Source organism: Rhinoderma darwinii, chromosome 1 (genome assembly GCF_050947455.1).
Source record: "Rhinoderma darwinii isolate aRhiDar2 chromosome 1, aRhiDar2.hap1, whole genome shotgun sequence".
NCBI classification, from domain to species: Eukaryota; Metazoa; Chordata; class Amphibia; order Anura; family Rhinodermatidae; genus Rhinoderma; species Rhinoderma darwinii.
In genome coordinates, this window is record NC_134687.1 from 83,412,001 (window position 1) to 83,431,309 (window position 19,309).

At 42.0% G+C, this 19,309-nt stretch overlaps 1 protein-coding gene across 6 annotated transcripts in view; it reads right to left on the minus strand.

The window, feature by feature from the left end:
* Window positions 1-19,309, minus strand: part of MTUS1 (microtubule associated scaffold protein 1) — a 193,253-nt gene that overhangs the window by 135,791 nt on the left and 38,153 nt on the right. For all 6 annotated transcript variants that reach the window (XR_012882945.1, XR_012882939.1, XM_075860138.1 and 3 more), the window contains exon 3: window positions 4,374-4,584. Coding sequence is in view for 4 of the 6 variants with exons in the window: in XM_075860138.1 (XP_075716253.1) it covers window positions 4,374-4,584 (211 nt within the window). In the remaining 2 variants the exon portion in view is untranslated. The remainder of the gene's footprint in view (window positions 1-4,373; window positions 4,585-19,309) is intronic.

Here is a 19,309-nt window from a genome sequence, read left to right on the forward strand (position 1 = left end):
TGTGGTGGCATATGTAATCTGTGCGGAGTATATCAGGGTATATGTAATCTGTGCGGAGTATATCAGGGGTATATGTAATCTGTGAGGAGTACATCAGGGTATATGTAATCTGTGCGGAGTGCATCAGGGTATATGTAAGCTGTGCAGAGTACATCAGGGCATAATAAGAGCGCATAATAATGGGGTAAATAATACAATTATCCATAGATGTGTGTTACGCTGTGAAGTGATCCGTTATGCGCAGGCCAGTGTCGCACTGATAAACGGTTTTCTTTCTTATCCCCCTTTTGTAACGCTCTGCACCTTTTGGGAACTTTTTCTCCTTCGTAGTTTGGGAAATATTACTGGGAACGTTTTGCGCTGGTATAATACGGGCGCCCTCGCTTCCAGCGGATGTGCTATGTCCCTTACCTTCCTAGTTCCTCAATACTAGGGCCCTGAAACTGAAGGAATGTTCCCCTCCGGCCTGCGCATTGAGATGTTTTTTCATCACCGCATTACTAGTGCCGTAACTTTTTTATTTTTCAGTTGATTGAGCGGTGTGCGGGCTTGTTTTTTGCGAGACGGGCTGTAGATTTTATTGGTACCATTTTGGAACACATATGACTTTTTGATCACTTTTTATTTCATTTTTTGGTAAAGGAAATTACCAAAAACAAGCAATTCTGGAATAGTTTTTTATTGTTTTTTTATCGGCATCCACAGTGCGCCCTAAATTACATGTTAGCTTTATTCTGCGGGTCGATACGATTACGGCGATACCAAATTTATATAGTTTTTTTTATGTAGTGCAGCTTTTGCACAATAAAATCACTTTTTTTATTAAATCATTTGTTTTCTGTGCCGCAATATTCTAAGACCCATAACTTTTTTATTTTTGCGTGCACAAAGCGGTGTCAGGGATTATTTTTTGCGGGACGGATTGTCGTTTTTATTAGTATTATTTTGGAGTAAATGTGACTTTTTGATCACTTTTTATAGCATTTTTTGGAAGGAGATGTGACCTAAAAACAAAGATTCTGGCGTTGTTTTTCATGGTTTTTTTTTACGGCGTTCACCGTGCGGGATAGATTACATAATAGTTTTGTAGTTTGGGTCGTTACGGACGCGGCGATACCAATTATGTATAGTTTTTTTTTAATTTTTTACGGTTTTTCCCATAATAAAAGACTTACTATGGGAAAAAAGTCAGTTTAGCTTAATTTTTATTTGAAATGTGTGTGATTTTATTGTTTTACCACATTTTTATTAACTTTTTTTTACTTTTCTGACTTGTCCCACTAGGGGACATGAGGGCCTGATGCCCCGATCGCTACTCTAATACACTGCACTACATACGTAGTGCAGTGTATTAGCGCTGTCAGTTATTCACTGACAGCAAGCCTATGAGGACACGCCGCAGGCGGGTCCTCATTGGCTCCCGTACAAGGCAGACTCTGACGCCATTTTCTGGCGTCCGATTGCCACAGCAACACAGCGATTGCATCACTGGGTTGCCGATCGGGTGAAAACCTATCAGATGCTGCGCTCTATTGAGCGCAGTATCTGAGGGGTTAATCTGCCGGATCGGAGAGTAGCTCCGGTCCTGGCAGTTACAGGAGGGTGCCAGCTGTATAATACCGCTGTCACCCCGCGGTGATGGTGCCGGCTCTGCTTCTGAGCCCGCACCATCACTGCGCCGTACATATACGGCGCTTTGCGGGAAGCACCTCCCGACAGCGCCGTACATGTACGGCGCATGTCGGGAAGGGGTTAAAGGTGTTGCCAAGGAAAAAAAATGTTTTCTAAAAAGTGTCCCCAAGCCTTGGTTTGCCTTCCCTAATGCCCCCTATTAAACTTCTAACCAGTTTCTGTTTGATCTCCATCGTCACTGCTGCGGTTTCTGTTTGTTTACATCCCTTGCTGTTTGTTTACATCCCTTGCTTCTGGTCCTGGCTGTTTCCTGTCTTGTAACCCACCATACCCATGATCCCCTGCTGCATCTGAGGAGACCGCTTACATCCCCCCTTCCTTCAAAGCATCTCAGCTATTTGCATACTGCCACGCCCTTCTATGTTCATAGGATGTTGCAGACAGTAATTAGGCTAATAGATAAAAATAAAAAAGCGATGGGAGGACAATAGAGAAGGAGGAGGGAGCGTGGAGGACAAGATAGGAGGAGGGGGTGCGTTAGGGAAGCGACGAGACAAGACAGCCAGGCAGTGCTGGAACTACAAGTGTGAAGAGGGCTGAGGAGGCGTGGATGACGAGATAGGAGGGGGCGTGTACTAAGATTGATGACGCTCCGTGTCTTTGCTCAGCCAGTACTTCCTGCTGTGTAAAGACACAGCACGTCATCAACTACATCTACAGGCGGCGGGACCAGAGGAGGCGGAGCTCTGAAGAGCTCATGAAATATCTGCCTGGCCCACTGCCTGTAGATGTAGTTGATCATGCGCCGTGCCTTTCTCAGCTGGAAGTGCTGGCTGAGCAAAGACACGGTACCTCACAGGAAATTAAAAATGAACCCTTGGTGCGGTCACGTGACGGCAGATCAGAACAGGACAACACTGGCACAGGTAAGTAGACACTATATTACAAAGGTTTTTAAATATAAATATAAGTTAAAATTAAAATAAAATGTATTCCCGGACAACCCCTTTAAGTTTGTCTCAACACTATAGAGAATTTGGCAGAGAACATCAGAGAATCAAGAAAGCCGAGAGCAATTGTTTGTATAACCTATTGATGTCAGACAAATATGTATTAACCAGTTCAGGACCAGACACCGTTTAGCCATTTTTAGCACGTGTTAGTTAAATGGCTATAACTTTTTTATTTGTTGGGCTAGTGACGTGATTTTTGCGATGTTTTTCCCGTAGACAATGCAGGTTTATTTTTTTTTCATCATTTTTTTTGCTATTTTAGAATTTTTAGGCTTAAAGTTTGAAAATAATAGTAGTAAAAAAAAAAATAAGCTTTTTTACATTTCAGCTTTTTTTTTTTTTGGTAATAAACATAGTTTTACCCAAAAATAGATCTTTTATTTGTGCTGCTTCTATCTTCTACTCAGGGTCCCGGACAGTCACTGACTGCCGGAGACCTGACATTCAGCTGCCAGATCACTCAGGCAGCAAGCTAAAACCCGTGGCGTAAATAGTCTATGGTGCGGGTTTTAAGGACCCTGACCTCTGGCCGTAAATACACAGCCAGCGGTCGGGAAACGGTTAAAGCGTTTAATCATGAAGAAAGTATATGCTATAAAAGGCAGCAGATAAAGAAATGCACGATTGTGGGGAATAAAACAAAAAAACAAAAAAAAAACAAGTGCTCCTGAAAAAGCTAGAATGTATGGGTCTATCTAATCCAGGCCCATCACTTTTGGCATCCAGTTAAGAGGACAGGGCTTGCACATGACATTTGTAGGCATAGATCAAAAAAATCCAACTGATCCAGCATGCAGCCTTAATGGTCCCAAAGTAAATGTATTTGTGGACTTTCCCAAGAAGGGTGAGCAATGCCAGAAAAAAAATAAAAATAAATCATGAACCCCTGTGGAGGGCGAAGTTTCAACCTTTCTAGATCTCCACACCATGAATTGAAATTAAAATAGTGTGTGAAGTTCAAAAATCTTACAGTCCTACTGACTGTCTAGCGTCAAGCTTTCTACACAAACCCAACTAATGGAATTTCTCTGTACCACCTTCACTAAATTTTTACCCAGTTTCACAGAATAATCCCCCATATAATTAGGTTACACAGGATTCCAATATCACATACTACTGTATTAACGAGCAAGCCTTAACTTCTCTATTAAAAGAACTAACAATTACGAATATTTCAAAACTCCAACTTCTGACATCTGTCTGGCACCTCTCACTGGATCAACTTAAACCAAACATTAAAAAAAAAAGTTGTTCCAATATGCATGAACATGCCTGCTCATGTAGGATATCAAGACAATACAGGGCCATACCACAAACATCTCACAAAATTAAAGTGAATAATGCAACAGTAAAGATTATGTAAAACAAAATATTAAAATTAAAAAATGGAGCAAATCAGTAAATTTACAAGTTTCCTTTGGCAATTCAGGAACTGGTTGGCACGTACATGGAGGACTTCGGAAGGTTCTTCTAAAGCTCCCCGGAGCGATTAGTGTTTACAGCACATGCCAGGAATGGCACTCATGAACCTTGCCGATTCTGAAACATGCATGTATGGCAAGAGAAGAACAAAACTATACTAATGCAGTTTCGGCTGTGCAAGGTGAAAAACAAATGTCAATGCAGGAAAACAGACTTGAGTGGAGAGGTAAGTCCATGTCTGTGTGATTCTCTCTACTATATTAAGATTCCACTGTCAATCTCTAATAGGCCCTAACCAAAACTTACCAATGCTCTTCGCACCACTTGGCTGCTGGTTTGCCCTGGGAGGAGAGGTCACTCTGACAGTGACCACATTCTTCGTTAGACTTCCTCGTCTCAACTCAGTGGAACGGAGTCTTGCTTTGGCCGTGGAGACTTGAGAGGTGGTACTTTTCAAACAGGACAACAGATCCTTATGTAAATTCTTGCTTGGAGTAGCTATCTTTGTAGAAAATGGCTGATAATAAAATGACAAAGATTTTGTGATCTTAGCAGCATTAATAAACACAGGATTTATGGCAAATATTAAACCCTAAAAAAAATTGCAAGTGTCCTTTTCTTCTCATGCATTACAATCCAATAAAGGCTTTCATATGACCAGCAAGGCAGGCTACAAGACCAACATAGGTAAAAACCTGGGTTTGGTCCTAGGCAATAATAGGCACCCTTTTGTAAACGTTTTACCTTCCACAATAGAATGCGTCTCAGACTAGGAAATTTTTGGAGAATGGTTCGACTGCTCATCCTAAAGTGATTTGTTATGACTCGTGAGACTACAATTGCCCCTTCCCATAATCCCGAATATAACCTACCTATTGTGAATGCTACTGTGATAAAGCATATTGACTCTTCTAATGTACTTGAAAAACATTTTGATTGCCACTTTATCGAATAAAATGTATCTTCGCCTCCCGTTCATGTTTTACTTATTTATGTTTACGCAACACCAACTTTTTTTCAGCGTTGTACAGAAGTTGTCACCCCTCACTTTCCGAAGTGGGATTTACAATCTAAAATTCCCTCTATGTTTTTGGAGGGTGAGCGGAAACTGGTGGAGTACTTGGCGAAAACCAATAGAAACATTTGGAGAACATACAAACTCCATACTTAGGTTGTTGTTGGTCAGATTCACCACATCAGCGCTACCCACAGAACTTTTATACAGGGCTGGTCAATTGCGCAGGGCCCCCATCCTCTACGGGGCCCGAGCCGCCCGCCACATAACTTTTATAGGTCGGACGGCACAGGCCCCCTCATGCCCGGTGGTTTTACTAGCGTGGGGGGGGGGGGGGCGGTGCTACAAACAGCCACATTCCATTGCATTTGCATCCTCAGGACGCAGTTACAATTGAAAACTATAGGCCACGTTAGGCCTGCAGCCTATAAGGCGCTGGAGAAATCCTTGCACAGGCCGGTGTGATGACATCAGTATTACGCTGGCATGCACAAAGTTCCTGTCCTGAGGCAGCGAATCGCTCAATAAGTCGCGGGAACGGGGCTAGGTGGGGCGCTATATACAGGGGGCACAAAGGGAGCATGGTTAGTGAGGTGGCACTTAGTGTTGAGCACTCATTATTACCATCTGGGGCACTGTGGATTAAGAGTTCGTTTAGAGGATGGGGTATAGGTGTGAAGGGTGCTGGAAAAACAAGAAACCAACACGTCTGGGTGTCAAATTCTGCAGAGATAAGTCGTGGTTGGAATAAAATAAATCACAATGTTCTGGGCCAGATGGAGAAAAAAAAAAAGGGAAAGTGAACGACTAATCAGAGAAAACATCACCTGAGAGTCACTAGATATAAATGTGCTGTAATCACTTACATCATCTACAGAGCTCCTATGTATAATTGGCACCTACAACTACACGTTATGACATGGTGGTAATATTGGTCTTTGTATAGTGGTTTTTATTTAGTAACAGTATGGGGGTATTTTTCAGTCACACTGTGGTCATGGTGTGGTGGTATTATTTAGTAACAGTATGGAGGTATTATTCAGTCACTATGTGGTTATGGTGTGGCTGTAATACGTGGACCTTATATTGCGTTATTATTGGTCTTATAATGGTGCGTTGTGTTCAGTAACAGTATGCAGGTAATATTGTATCTGGTATAGTGGTATCTATCTACCTATTCATTTTGTGTGTGAGAGGCGGGGGACATATACTTTAGGGCTTGCAAATCCGTGACGCAGTTCTCTGCACACCGACCTTCTGAATTGATTATTGCTACAGTATAAAGATCATAAGAATGGGGCTAGACACTGTATAGTCCGGAGAAAAATTCAACACACTGACTCCAGGAAAAGTTCCTCAGCATCCCCAATATCAAGGAGATTAGATGTAGTAGATGAAGTATCAAAACACATTTGGTGTTTCTACTGCATGGTCTCCCAACCTTCACATAAAGTGGTTCTGCAAAGGATGAAGGCAGACAAACATAGTGCAGACTGCACACCAATATAGAAAAAAAGGTATTTTTTATTTTGTTTCTAATGCCAGTGGCAGAGTGCGACGTTTCGGTCTAGGTGACCTTCATCAGGCACTGAGCCGTGCTGGGCAACTGAATTGACGAGCGCTAGTGGTGCTGATAGCGGCTGGCCGCTATCAGCACCACTAGCGCTCGTCAATTCAGTTGCCCAGCACGGCTCAGTGCCTGATGAAGGTCACCTAGACCGAAACGTCGCACTCTGCCACTGGCATTAGAAACAAAATAAAAAATACCTTTTTTTCTATATTGGTGTGCCGGATACTCTTTTATATTTATGTTTGGGTTGGGCCCCTATCCGTGCAAAACCTCACCCTTCCACGTATCTGGTGCTATCTGAACCTTTACACACATAGTGCAGACTGCAGCATTGGATAAAATCTTTTGATACTTCATTTCGCATGCTCACAAAGTTACAGTACAAAAAGCGCCCATAAATAAAGAAAATCTCTACATTAGACGCCAAGCCTCTCCTGCTCGACCCTGGGTTTCACCTTGTCCAGCTTCTGCTGGTGCATGTGCTAGTGTATTAGAGCTTTCTCACGTAACTATACATGGAGCGGTCTCAGACGCTGAGCCAGCGCTCGTCAGCTGTATATTAGCGCTGACACTGCAGTAACGGCCAGAACTGGAGAAAGCCTCTATCTGGCCGACTAACACCTTAGATGCAGCGATCAAAAGCGATCGCTGCATCTAGGTGGTTAGATAGCACCCGCGGGGTTGACGATGGTTGCTATGACAACGGCGGGTGTACCGACGGTTGCTATGGCAACCAGATGCCCAACAATGGCCTCCTGGTCTGCCTCGATCATTAACCTATTTGGCTCCACCCGGAGGAGAAGCCTCAAGCTGGCTTCCCACGTAGTAGAATCTCTGCAACGTAATTGTGTGTTATAGTAAATCTCATGCCCACGCTGAGGAAAAAACCCAGCAGCGTAAACATTAATAAATTGACCTGCAGTGTGGAACTTAATTCCGCAGCATGTTAATTTATGCTGCGTTTTTGTTGACTTTCCTTTGCGTGTTTTCCCCATTGAAGTCAATGGGGATGCAAAACCCGCAACAGAAAGCCAAGCATTACGACTTTTGCGGCGTAATCACAGCAGTTATGCAACAAAAATCGCAACGCCAGAAGAAATTAAAAAAATCATACTTACCCAGAACGCCGTCCTCCTTCCTGCAGTCCAGCCAACTGGAATGACGTATCCCATGACCACCGCAGCCAATCACAGGCTGTAGCACCAAATGGCCTGAAACGTCATCCAAGGAGGCCAGATCGGATGTCAGAGGAGGGAGAAGGGAAGTATGTGCGCTTAGACTGCAGAATTTACGTCCGGGGAAAAAAAAAAAGATAGATAAATCGCACCAGAATGTGGTGCGATTTTTAGAATAGAAAGTCCTGGGGTTTCCAGGTCGTATATGCTGCGTGTTTTTTTTTGCAGCGTATCCGTCGCGTGGGAACCCGGCCTAATAGGCTTGCTGTCAGTGAATAACTGACCGCTCTAATACTATTAGAATAGCGATCAGGGATTCATGCCTTCAAATCCACAAGTGGAACACAAAAAAAAAAAAAAAGTCCATAAAAAAGAAGGATGTAAAAAAAAATCAAAAGTTTCAAGTTAAAAACAATAACTGCCTTTTTCCCATAAGGAGTCTTTATTATATAAAAAAATAATAAAAAAAAAATACCATTCCAAAATTGCTGTTTTTTGGTCACCACCCCACCCAAAACGAGATAGTGACCAAAAAGTTGATTGTACCCTAAAATTGTACCAATAAAAGCTACGGCCTGTCCCGAAAAAAAAAACAAAAAAAAAAAAACAAAACACACCAAGCACAAACTACACCCCTAGATAAATGCCCTGATGAGTATAGTTTCCAAAATGGAGTCACTTCTCATAGGTTTCGATTGTACTGGTACCTGGTACTAAGCCCTGCCATGTGTCAAAACAGTAGTTTATGACCACATATGGGGTATTGCCGTACTCGGGATAAAGTGCTTTACACGCATTGGGGTTCTTTTTCTCCTTTATTCCTTGTGAAAATGAAAAAATGCAACATTTTAGTGGGAAAAAACAAAAAACGTAGATTTTCATTTTCACTGCTTAATTACAATAAATTCAGCCCAAAAAAAAAGTGGGGTTTAAATGCGCACTATACTGCTAGATAAATTCCTTCAAGTGTGTAGTTTCCCAAAATGGGGCCACATTGAGGGGCTTGCACTGTTTTGGCCCCTCGGACACAGCAGCCAAGAACCATTCCAGCAAAACTCGAGCTCCAAAAGTCAAATGGCACCCCTTGATATCTAAGCCCTGTCATGTGTTCAAACAGCAATTTATTACCACATATGGGTTACTGCCGTGATCAGGAGAATTAGTTTACAAATTTTGGCGTCCTGTTCCTCCTTTATCTATGGTGAAAAAGATCAGAACTAAAACAACATTTTAATAGAAAAGATGTCGATTTTCAATTTCATGGCCTAATTCCAATAAATTCCGTCAAAAAACTGAAAGGATTAAAAACGCTCAATATTCCCCTAGATAAATTCCTTGAGGGGTGTAGCTTCCCGAATGGGGGCACTTATGAGAGTTTTCCACTAGTTTGGTCCATTATGGGGCTTTGCAAATGAACATGGCACCCAAAAACCAATCTAGCAAAACTTGAACTCCAAAAGCCAAATGGCGCTCCTTCTCTTCTGAGCTCTGCGGTGTGTCTAAACAGTAGTTTATTAACACAAGGGGTGTTGCCATAATCAGGAGAAATTGCTTCTCAAATATTGGTGTGCTTTTTCTCCATTATTCCTTGTATAAATCTAAAATTTTTTAAATTTTTTTAGAAAATTCGGCAAAACAAAAAACTGTGTATACCACTCGATAAATTCCTTGAGAGGTGGTGTTTGCCAAGTGTCTTTTTGGAAGTGTTTCCACTGTTTTGGCATGACAAGAACTCCTCGAACCTGACATGGTGTCTAAAATATTTTCTAATAAAAAGGAGGCCCCAAAATCCACCAGGTGCTCATTTGCTTCTGAGGCCTATGCTACAGTCCATTAGCAAATTAAGGCCACATGTGGGATATTTCTAAAAACTGCAGAACCAGGGCAGTAAATTTTGTGTTGCGTTTCTCTGGTAAAACCGGTTACAGAAAAAAAGCTAATTAAAATGAAATTTTGGCTAAAAAATAAAAATACATTACATTAGATAAATTTTACCTCTACTTTACTTCCTGTGAAACCCATAAAATGGTTAAGAAACTTTCTAAATGCGGTTATAAATACTTTGAGGGGTGTAGCTTTTAAAATGGGGCAATTTATGGGGGGGTTTCTAATATATAAGGCCATCAGTTCCTAAAAAAATTTTTGGGTTCTGAAAAATTGGTTCTGAAAACGTGAGAAACTGCTGCTAATGTTCTAAACCTTGTAACTTCCTAGAAAAATAAAAAATCTTTAGAAAACGATGCCAATATAAAGAAGACATATGGTAAACGTTAACTAGTAACTATTTTGTGTGGTATGTTCTACAAGCGAACACATTTAAATTTAAAAAAAATGCTAAATTTGTGCAAATTTTCTCTGAATTGGTCTTTCACAAAAACATAATGTAGCGACCAAATTTTATCACTATGGGTATGTTCACACGCTTAACAAAAAACGTCTGAAATCAGAGGCTATTTTCTCTGAAATCAGCTCTGTATTTTTCAGGCATTTTTGAAGCGGAGAATGAAATTTGGAGCTTCTTTTCAGACGTTTTTTGAGGCGTTTTTCAGCGTTCAATGGAAAATGAGCTCCAAAAAACGCCTCAAGAAGTGACATGCTACTTTTTACGGAGCGTCTTTTTACGTTCCGTTTTTTGACAGCGAAGCGTAAAATAAAGGCTCGTGGGAACAGAACATCGTAATTCCCATTGAAAGCAATGGGCAGATGTTTGTAGGCGTATTAGTGGAGTTTTTTCAGACGTAATTCGAGGCGTAAAACGCCTCCATTACGTCTGAAAAGAGGTCGAGTGCACATACCCTAAAGGTATGTGCACACGAGAACGTTAATTACGGCTGAAATTACGGACTTAATTGCTCGTACTCGCGTTTTGCGAGGCGTCTATTACGGACGTAATTTGGAGCGGTTCATCATTGAAGTCAATGAAAAACGGCTCAAATTACGTCCCAAGAAGTGTCCTGCACTTCATTGACGCTGTTATTTTACGCGCCCTCTTTTGACAGCGATGCATAAAATTACAGGTCGGCGCCATACATCGGCAAACCCATTGAAATGAATGGTCAGATGTTTGCCGACGTATTTGAGCCGTGTTTTCAGGTGTAATTCGAGGTGTAAAACGCCTCGTTTACGCCTGAAAATAGGTCGTGTGAACCCAGCCTAACAGTTTCACGTGTCACGAGAAAATCTCAGAATCGCTTGGATAGGTAAAAGAATTCTAAAAGTTATTACTGCAAAAAAAGGGACACATCAGATATACATATATACATACAAAAATAGAATCCAGCAGCACAGGCTTCAATGAAAGGGGGTGCAAGACTTAGGGAACTGATTACTGTCCCTATAGACAAAAAGCAGTAAATAGGCAGCCCTCACAAAGGCTTAGGATGAAAAAAGTGGGTGCTTTATTGACCCCAAACCTGAGAGCCGAAACGTCGCACTTTTGGGGTCAATAAAGCACCCACTTTTTTCACCAAAAGCCTTTGTGAGTGCTTCCTATTTACTGATATATATATATATATATATTTAATTTATTTATGTGCACCCAACAATACCTCTCAGGAAATTATATTAATCCCATACTAGATGAATCAAACTACAGGTTGGCAACCTTTCGACGTGGCGTATGAAAAGCATGACCGAGTAGGACCAACGGTATGACCGACAAGTGTTTCTATATAGTCTTTTACGGTTTAGGCACTCCACAATTATAATAAAAAAAAACCAAAAAAAAACAAAACACACCAGTCGTTACAAGCAGAGCTAGACCTCCCTTAGCACCAATGTGCCTCCGAGATTACTACTGGTGCCTGTTTGTTGACAACCATGCCACTTATCTTCTTACAACATCAGAATAAATTGTTTACAGTTCTCTATTGAGGCATGTTTTAAGGAGCGTTTTTTCTGTCTATATGCGGGCTGATCTGTCATGTGGGAAGCCTATGACAGAAATGTGAGTGCACAAAACAAAAGGCGATGAAAGATTCCTCAGACAAGGAGAATGTAGGCAAGGAAGGAATCATTGTGGTGTATGTCTCGAAGTATCGTGCGCGGTACTATGGTAGCACCCATAGTAGTGAGCTCCTTAGCTCTGAACTATTTATTGCAAGCATCCTAAAACCCGGAGTAACCAGCACCATATTGTGTATGCAAGCAAAACTAATTTGGTGACTGCAACGAGTAATGGAAACAAACCTGTTGCGCTCCAAAAATATTGAGACTACACTCCCACAACTAACCGTCAATGGAATAAACGGTGCCCTTGTCATAAGATTGTACTGTGCTCATTATCTTTGCATGTGAAAAACCACACATTCTTTCAGATAATGGATGTATAACCACGTTCTTGGAAGACGATCTAAGATACAGATTAATTTATAGAACAAAGAACAATTGAACATTAGAAGCCTTTACAAAAATGTGAAAATAGTTTGTAACAAGGGGTCCTTTTGGCCTTGGTCTGGCTGGTATACTTTATTTTTGGAGGATGGAATAACATAGTAGGCTATGCTATTCCATCCTGAGGGATCCTGTGCAGTATATTTAGTTTTTAACATGGAAATCTATGTGTAATTGATGCCACTGCATGGCTTTCGTCAGAGGTGTGCGTTAAGAGAATACCTTGGGGAACTTATGGGAAGCCCCTGACGACACGGTCTATATATGAACAGTGACATCAGGGGCTTTCAGCTATGGAGTCCCCGGCCAAATCAGCAAAAGCGCTCTTGCCAGGTACTTCTGGACAGGAGGAGCTCCCGATATCACTGTTGATATATAAACCGTGACATCAGTGGCTTTTCTCCAGGAGCGGAATCCCCGGCCAGAGAATTGCAGACGCTCTGGTCAGAGGTTGCACTATCTCGTGGCTCCAAACGTCACTATCCATATATGGACAGTGAAATCGAGGGCTTTACCAAGAATGGAGTCCCCAGCTAGAGCACTCGCGATGCTCATGCCGGGGACTCCCTAGTTGAAAGAGCCTGACATTATCGTCCATAAATGGACAGTGATGTCAGGAACTTCCCCGGGCACAGCTCTTTAAGTAGCGCTGTGCTAGTCGAGCTAGGGAGGCGTATCCCACTGGATGCCTATACAGTGGGTTACGTAGCTACATTCCGTTGGAATGTTAAACACATGCCATAATAGTCTGTAGGTGACATATACCACTGTTAAGCATATTTCACAAGCTTTTCCCAACACATATGCCAATAAGCCAAAAAAACATAATTGGCTTACTTTGATACAGAGTTATCAGTGCTTGAAATTATAGGCGCAAAGCGTGAGGCTGCTGAGTTGAACCCGTTACACTTCCTGTTAAAATATCTATGAAGATCAGTACTGTTAGAGAGACGCTGGAGATTAAAATCACTATTCACATTGTCAACACATGGCAGTAGTGCAGCCTCAGGCCTGTAACCGCAGGCAATGATAAAAGTTAGTACAGGAGTAAGCTGTGTTTTTTACCAAGTCCTGTTAGGTCCAAGCTAAGCATGCACAAGTATAAACGTAAAGAGATCTGACTGGAAACCCCAGATTTAAAATTTGAAGCGTCAGTCTGTGCATTTGTGCCTAGTACTAGGCATTTTCACTAAAACAGTACGACACCAGTGAGCACCACAGACTTCATTTTAATGTGGTCGGTAGGGGTCCTGTGGGTCTTTCCTAAGGATCACACCAAATAAGGAACTTAATTACAGGTGGAAATTGCATTAAAAGTGCAATAAGCAAATGATCTGCCTCACATCTCAACCAGTCACAAAATATAGTGGCCTCATAGGATGGGCTATGTTCACACGGAGTATTTTGGGGGAGGAATATCTGCCTCAAAGCTCCAAACGGAATTTTGAGGCAGATATTCCTCCCCCAAAATACTCCGTGTGAATAGCAATTATCGCGCTGTTTTTCGCCCGCGGCCATTGAGCGCCGCGGGCATAAAACACGCTTTCTCCTGCCTCCCATTGAAGTCAATGGGAGGTCGGACGCGGAAGCGCCCGAAGATAGGGCATGTCGCTTCTTTTTCCCGCGAGGCAGTTTTACTGCTCGCGGGAAAAAGACGCCGACGCCTCCCATTGAAATCAATGGGAGGCATTCTCGGGCCGTTTCTGCCGAGTTTTGCGACGCGGTTTCCGCGTCAAAAAACTCGGCAAAAGACCCCGTGTGAACATAGCCTAAGCCTCATGAAAACTTCTTAATCATGAAAAATTCAGATACATAACCATCAAATCTCAGATTTTTTTTCACTTCATTAAAATTGAATTCAGATATTATAGAAAGACATTGCTCAAACTACTACGAAAGAAAACAAGTATATTAGTGAAATAAGTAAAATATCAAGTCAATGAGTTCACTTGCTGTCAAGTTGTTAATCCCGAGTACGCTACAGTTTGAGCACATGAGCGCTGATCACGTCTGGCAGCATAATACAGGAATATAGAGGTAGTGTGTTGTTTTTTTTTAGCCAATTGTGCGCATCGAGGATTAGAACTGCCTTCTCCTATTTCTTTCAATCAAACCCTCCCGGCTTTTAGATAAAGAAAATCCTATTTTCTGCTCTCCAATTTTGACCTTTCCAACAAAACATGCAGGGAGTCTACATTTCAACATAACAATCATCTCCAGGTAGAACAAGTGGTAACTAAAAACAAGCTGACAGATTATGTAACACTACAATAGGTAGTAATCTTAGCAGCAAAAGTGCTAATATTTGGTCGCCAACTAAAGATCTCTTCAAGTAAAAGTCCACTTTTAGGGAATGGATTCTTTAAAACGTGTAACAAAAAGAAAAAAAAAAAACAAAAACAAACACTGAGTCTTAATATTCGAACAGTCAACTTCTCTAAGGCTGGGTTCACACGGAGTTTGACGAGTTTGACACAAACCGCGCCGCAAAACTCGCCAAAAACCGGCTGAAAATACCTCCCATTGATTTCAATGGGAGGCGGAGGCGGTTATCTCCCGCGAGTTGTAAAACCGGCTCGCGGGAGAAAAAAGGGACATGCCCTATCTTCGCACGGTTAAGCCTCTGACCTCCTATTGACATCAATGGGAGGCAGAGAAAGCGTATTTCGCAGCCATTGAGCGCCACGGGCGAAAAACGCTGTGAAAATCGGCGTGCAGGAAGAGGAAAATCTGCCTCAAACTTCCAAACGGAATTTTGAGGCAGATTTTCCGCCTGCAAAAAATTCTGTGTGAACCCAGCCTAATAACAGACCAGGGGAAACCACAGGGAATTTCAGGCAGGTACATCCATCAGCAGGAACTGGAGAGTCGGCATAGAGAAGTATGGTACTAAGAGACTAACATTAACCATTGATCTACATGTGTTCCATTCACATGCTTTAAGTAGAGCGCTAGCGAGACATTTTTGTGACCCAATTTCACCATTACTTATAGGAACTACATACAGTGTACTGGAGCTCCCCTTTTAAAAATATTTAATTCTCGGTTTTTGAATCACACTGGAGTTATCCGCATCATAGCGCCAATTAGATTAGTTAGGAGAGAGGGAATTAATAAACTAGTGACAGATCCTCTAATTCTATAGGGTGACTTCTACCTTTGCACTCCCTGTAGCTATGCCTATGTACGCAATCATCTTTCAACCAGATCACAAGTTACATCTTCACAGGACATAAACAAGTCAACCCAGACTTTGTCAGTTACAATGCCAGGGCATTTTAGAGCTGCAGGCTGATTGTATTTCAAGTAAAAAAAAAACAATTAATTTGTAGACCGCACAAAGAGGCAAAGTTATTACTATGTACTACATGGTCACAATTAATTCCCAGAGTAACCGCTGGAGTGACTCAATAAGGTGCTGGTAGGTTCTCTCAGGTATCTGGAGCCATGCTGACTGCAGTACATCCCACATTTGCTGGAGGGTGCGTGCGGGTGGATCCATAGAGCTAACAAGACGATTGAGATGGCCCCACAGATGCTCCATTGGGTTAAAGTCCGGCGAATTAGGGGGCCAGAGAAGTACTTGGAAGTCTTGGCCGTGCTGTTCCAACCACTGTCTGACATTTCTAGCCGTGTGACAGGTCACAAGGTCTTGCTGGAAGATTCCACCTGCCCCAAGGAAGGCAAACAGAATGTATGGGTGAACGTTATCTGAAACGATTGATTCATACCCAAATCAGCTCAGCGAGCCTTTCACATCAATGAGTGGGCCCAGGAGAATGCCATGAAAAAATTCCCAAGACCATAACGTAGCCGCCACCAGCTTGTGTTGTTCCAGCAATGGTTGCAGGGTGTTTGTTCTCTGATGTTTCTCGCCTGACGCGCCAACGTCCATCCGTTCGATGAAGCAGAAAATGTGACTCATCGGAGAAGGTAACAGTCTGCCAATCATCGGTGGTCCAATTCCTATACTGCCATCCAAATTGAAGCCTTTTCTTCCGATGCACCTTTGTTAGCATAGGAGCAGTGTCCATCAGTCTGCTTCGGAGCCCCATACCCATTTGGGTTCGCTGAACTACTTTAGACACACGTCTGGTAGCACTCCGGTTGATTTTCACGGTGAGCTGCTCCAGTGTAGCGTGTTGTTCGGCCCTCGCGCACCTTCGTAGCCGACACATCAAGGGCACATGGTGCTCCGCAGTTTCCACGTCTTATTTCCAATTGTGCCTTTTGTCCACTCACGATACAATTTCACCACAGCAGCACGCAAACATTTCACAAACTACGCTGTTTGAGAAATACTACTACCCTTCGCCCGAAAGCCAATAATCATCCCTTTTTGCACCTCTGATAAACCGCCCCTTTTACCCATGGCAACGAGTGATGTGTATTCAGACAGACAGCCTATCGCACACCTTATATACCCATCAAGCCAGCCCACGACACATCACTTCCTTCATGGGTTACGTGCTGCCGACACCGAAAGTAGGAGGTGGTCAAGATAATGTGACTCAACTGTGTATATAGTATATAAATCTTTCCTATAGAAGTCTTAAATTCTACATATAAACAAATCTCTAGCTGGCAATCAACATGGGCCAGTACGGAATACAGAAACGACTATGGATTGTCTCACTATCATGTGCCTGTGAAATAAAGCAACAAAAAACAAAATACTATTTTATGTGTGACAAGTACCTTGGTACGGTTTGTTTAAAAACATGTTAAGTGCTCCAAAAATAATTATGCCGGCTTTGGTATAGTTCACAATATATTCAATATTCCATCTTTCAGGGCACAGTTTGCTGAGATCTTACTTCAGTATGCCAAGTTCAAACTATCTTTTCTGTAGCATTTACAGAACACTCTCCAGCAGATGGCCCTCTAGACATAAGTACTTTGTGCTGGACATAAGACATTACTACAGTTCCTGAAGCAGATAAGTAACTCTTGAAAACTATCATAATACACATCAGATAAAATTATGTAGAAGTGGAAAACACACAACACACACCACACACCACACCCACTTTTTTTGTTTACATGGGGATAGAAAAGAGGAAAAGGTGTATAGCATGATCACGGCTTTTACAATGCCTGGCCCTGTCAATCAAAGAAGGGGGGGGGGGGGACGGACGGGGGATAGACGGTAAAGCAGTTTGGCTCACCAGCGACGCCCTCATTGCTCCAAAAAGCTAATTTTCATATGAACGACGACGTTATTTTCGCTTCAACGGAGCCACTCACCTTAAGAATTAAAACCACGTTTTAATTTATTCAGCGTTCTATTACGGTTCTGCTGCTTTGATAGGCCAATTTCTGGTGACAGACTCCCTTTAACCTCTTAACCAGGCCTTTTTTGACCTTCACGACCAAGGATTAATTTGGTTTTTCCACTGTTGCATTCCAAGAGTCATAATTTATTTTTCCGACGACATGGCCGTATGAGGGTTTTTTTTTTTTGGTTTTTTTTTTAAGCGGGACGAGTTTTATTTTTCAATTTCACAATTTTTGTATGCATGTAATATATTGATTAACTTTGAAACTTTATTTTAGGAGGGAATTGAAAATAAAACAGCTATACCAGCAATGTTTCTCGAGTTACAAAATGTACGCCGTTCACTATGCGGCATACATACGTTACCTTTATTCTATGGGTCGGCTCGATTACGGGGATACTAAATTTGTCAAGGTTTTATAGGTTTTTCTACGTTTGCACAATAAAAATCCATTGAAAAATAATTTGTTTTTGCATTGCTGCATTTCAAGAGTCGTAACGTTATTTTCCAATCGATGTAGCCATACGTGGGCTTGTTTTTTGCGTGACATGTTATCGTTTTCATTGACACTATTTTGGGGTACATGGGACTTTTTGATTAACTTTTTTTTTTGTTTTGTAAAAAAAAAAAAACAAACGTAACTTTGACCTTTTTTTTGGACGCCGTTCAATTAGTGTGTTAACTTAATTGTTCGAGCCGTTACAATTGTGGTGATACGACATGTGTATGTGTTTTACTAAATAAAAATATTTTAATGGAAAAAAGTTTTTTTACTGTAAACCTTTTTTTTTTATTTTATTTTTCAAAAAGCTTTAACGGTTTAAAAAAAATATATTTTTTGCCCCACTAGGGAACTTCACGTTACGATCTTCTGATTACAGATATAATGCTTTGGGATATACTTACTATTCCAAAAAACTATTGCCTGTCAGTGTTAAACTAACAGGCAATCTATTAGGCCATGCTTAAGGCCTTTGTTAGGCCCCTGGCTGCCATGGAAACCCATCAGCACCCCTTGATCGCGTCATGGTGTGCCAACGGGGTGACAGAGAGATGAATTAACAAGGCAGGAGAATTAAGAAAATGGCTTGCATGGGTGCAATAGTCTTAATGGGAAGGCCATAGGGAAGGATGATGCAGTAGTCTAAGGTGAGATATGTTGAGGGCACGTGAAAGTGTTGACTCAAGGTTGAGGAAGGAGTGGATTTCAGAAAGGTTATATTGGTGGAGGTGGTTAGAGGTTACAAGAGGTTTGATGTGGGTTTTGCAGGACAGCGCGGAATTGAAGGTTATCCCAGAGGCAGTAGACTAGTTAGACTGCGGAAAGTTGAGACAGTAAGGGTATGTGCACACACACTAATTACGTCCGTAATTGACGGACGTATTTCGGCCGCAAGTCCCGGACCGAACACAGTGCAGGGAGCCGGGCTCCTAGCATCATACTTATGTACGATGCTAGGAGTCCCTGCCTCGCTGCAGGACAACTGTCCCGTAGTGTAATCATGTTTACAGTACGGGACAGTTGTCCTGCAGCGAGGCAGGGACTTCTAGCATCGTACATAAGTATGATGCTAGGAGCCCGGCTCCTTGCACTGTGTTCGGTCCGGGACTTGCGGCCGAAATACGTCCGCCAATTACGGACGTAATTAGTGTGTGTGCACATACCCTAACGGTGATTGATCATTCTGGTAGGGAAGTTGAATAAGGTAGGGGAAAGATTATGAGTTTGGTTTTGTCCATATTGCATTTAGGACAGAGTTCAACAGTAGGTCCAGAGGTAAATTTAAGTGGGAATGAAAGCAATGGAATTA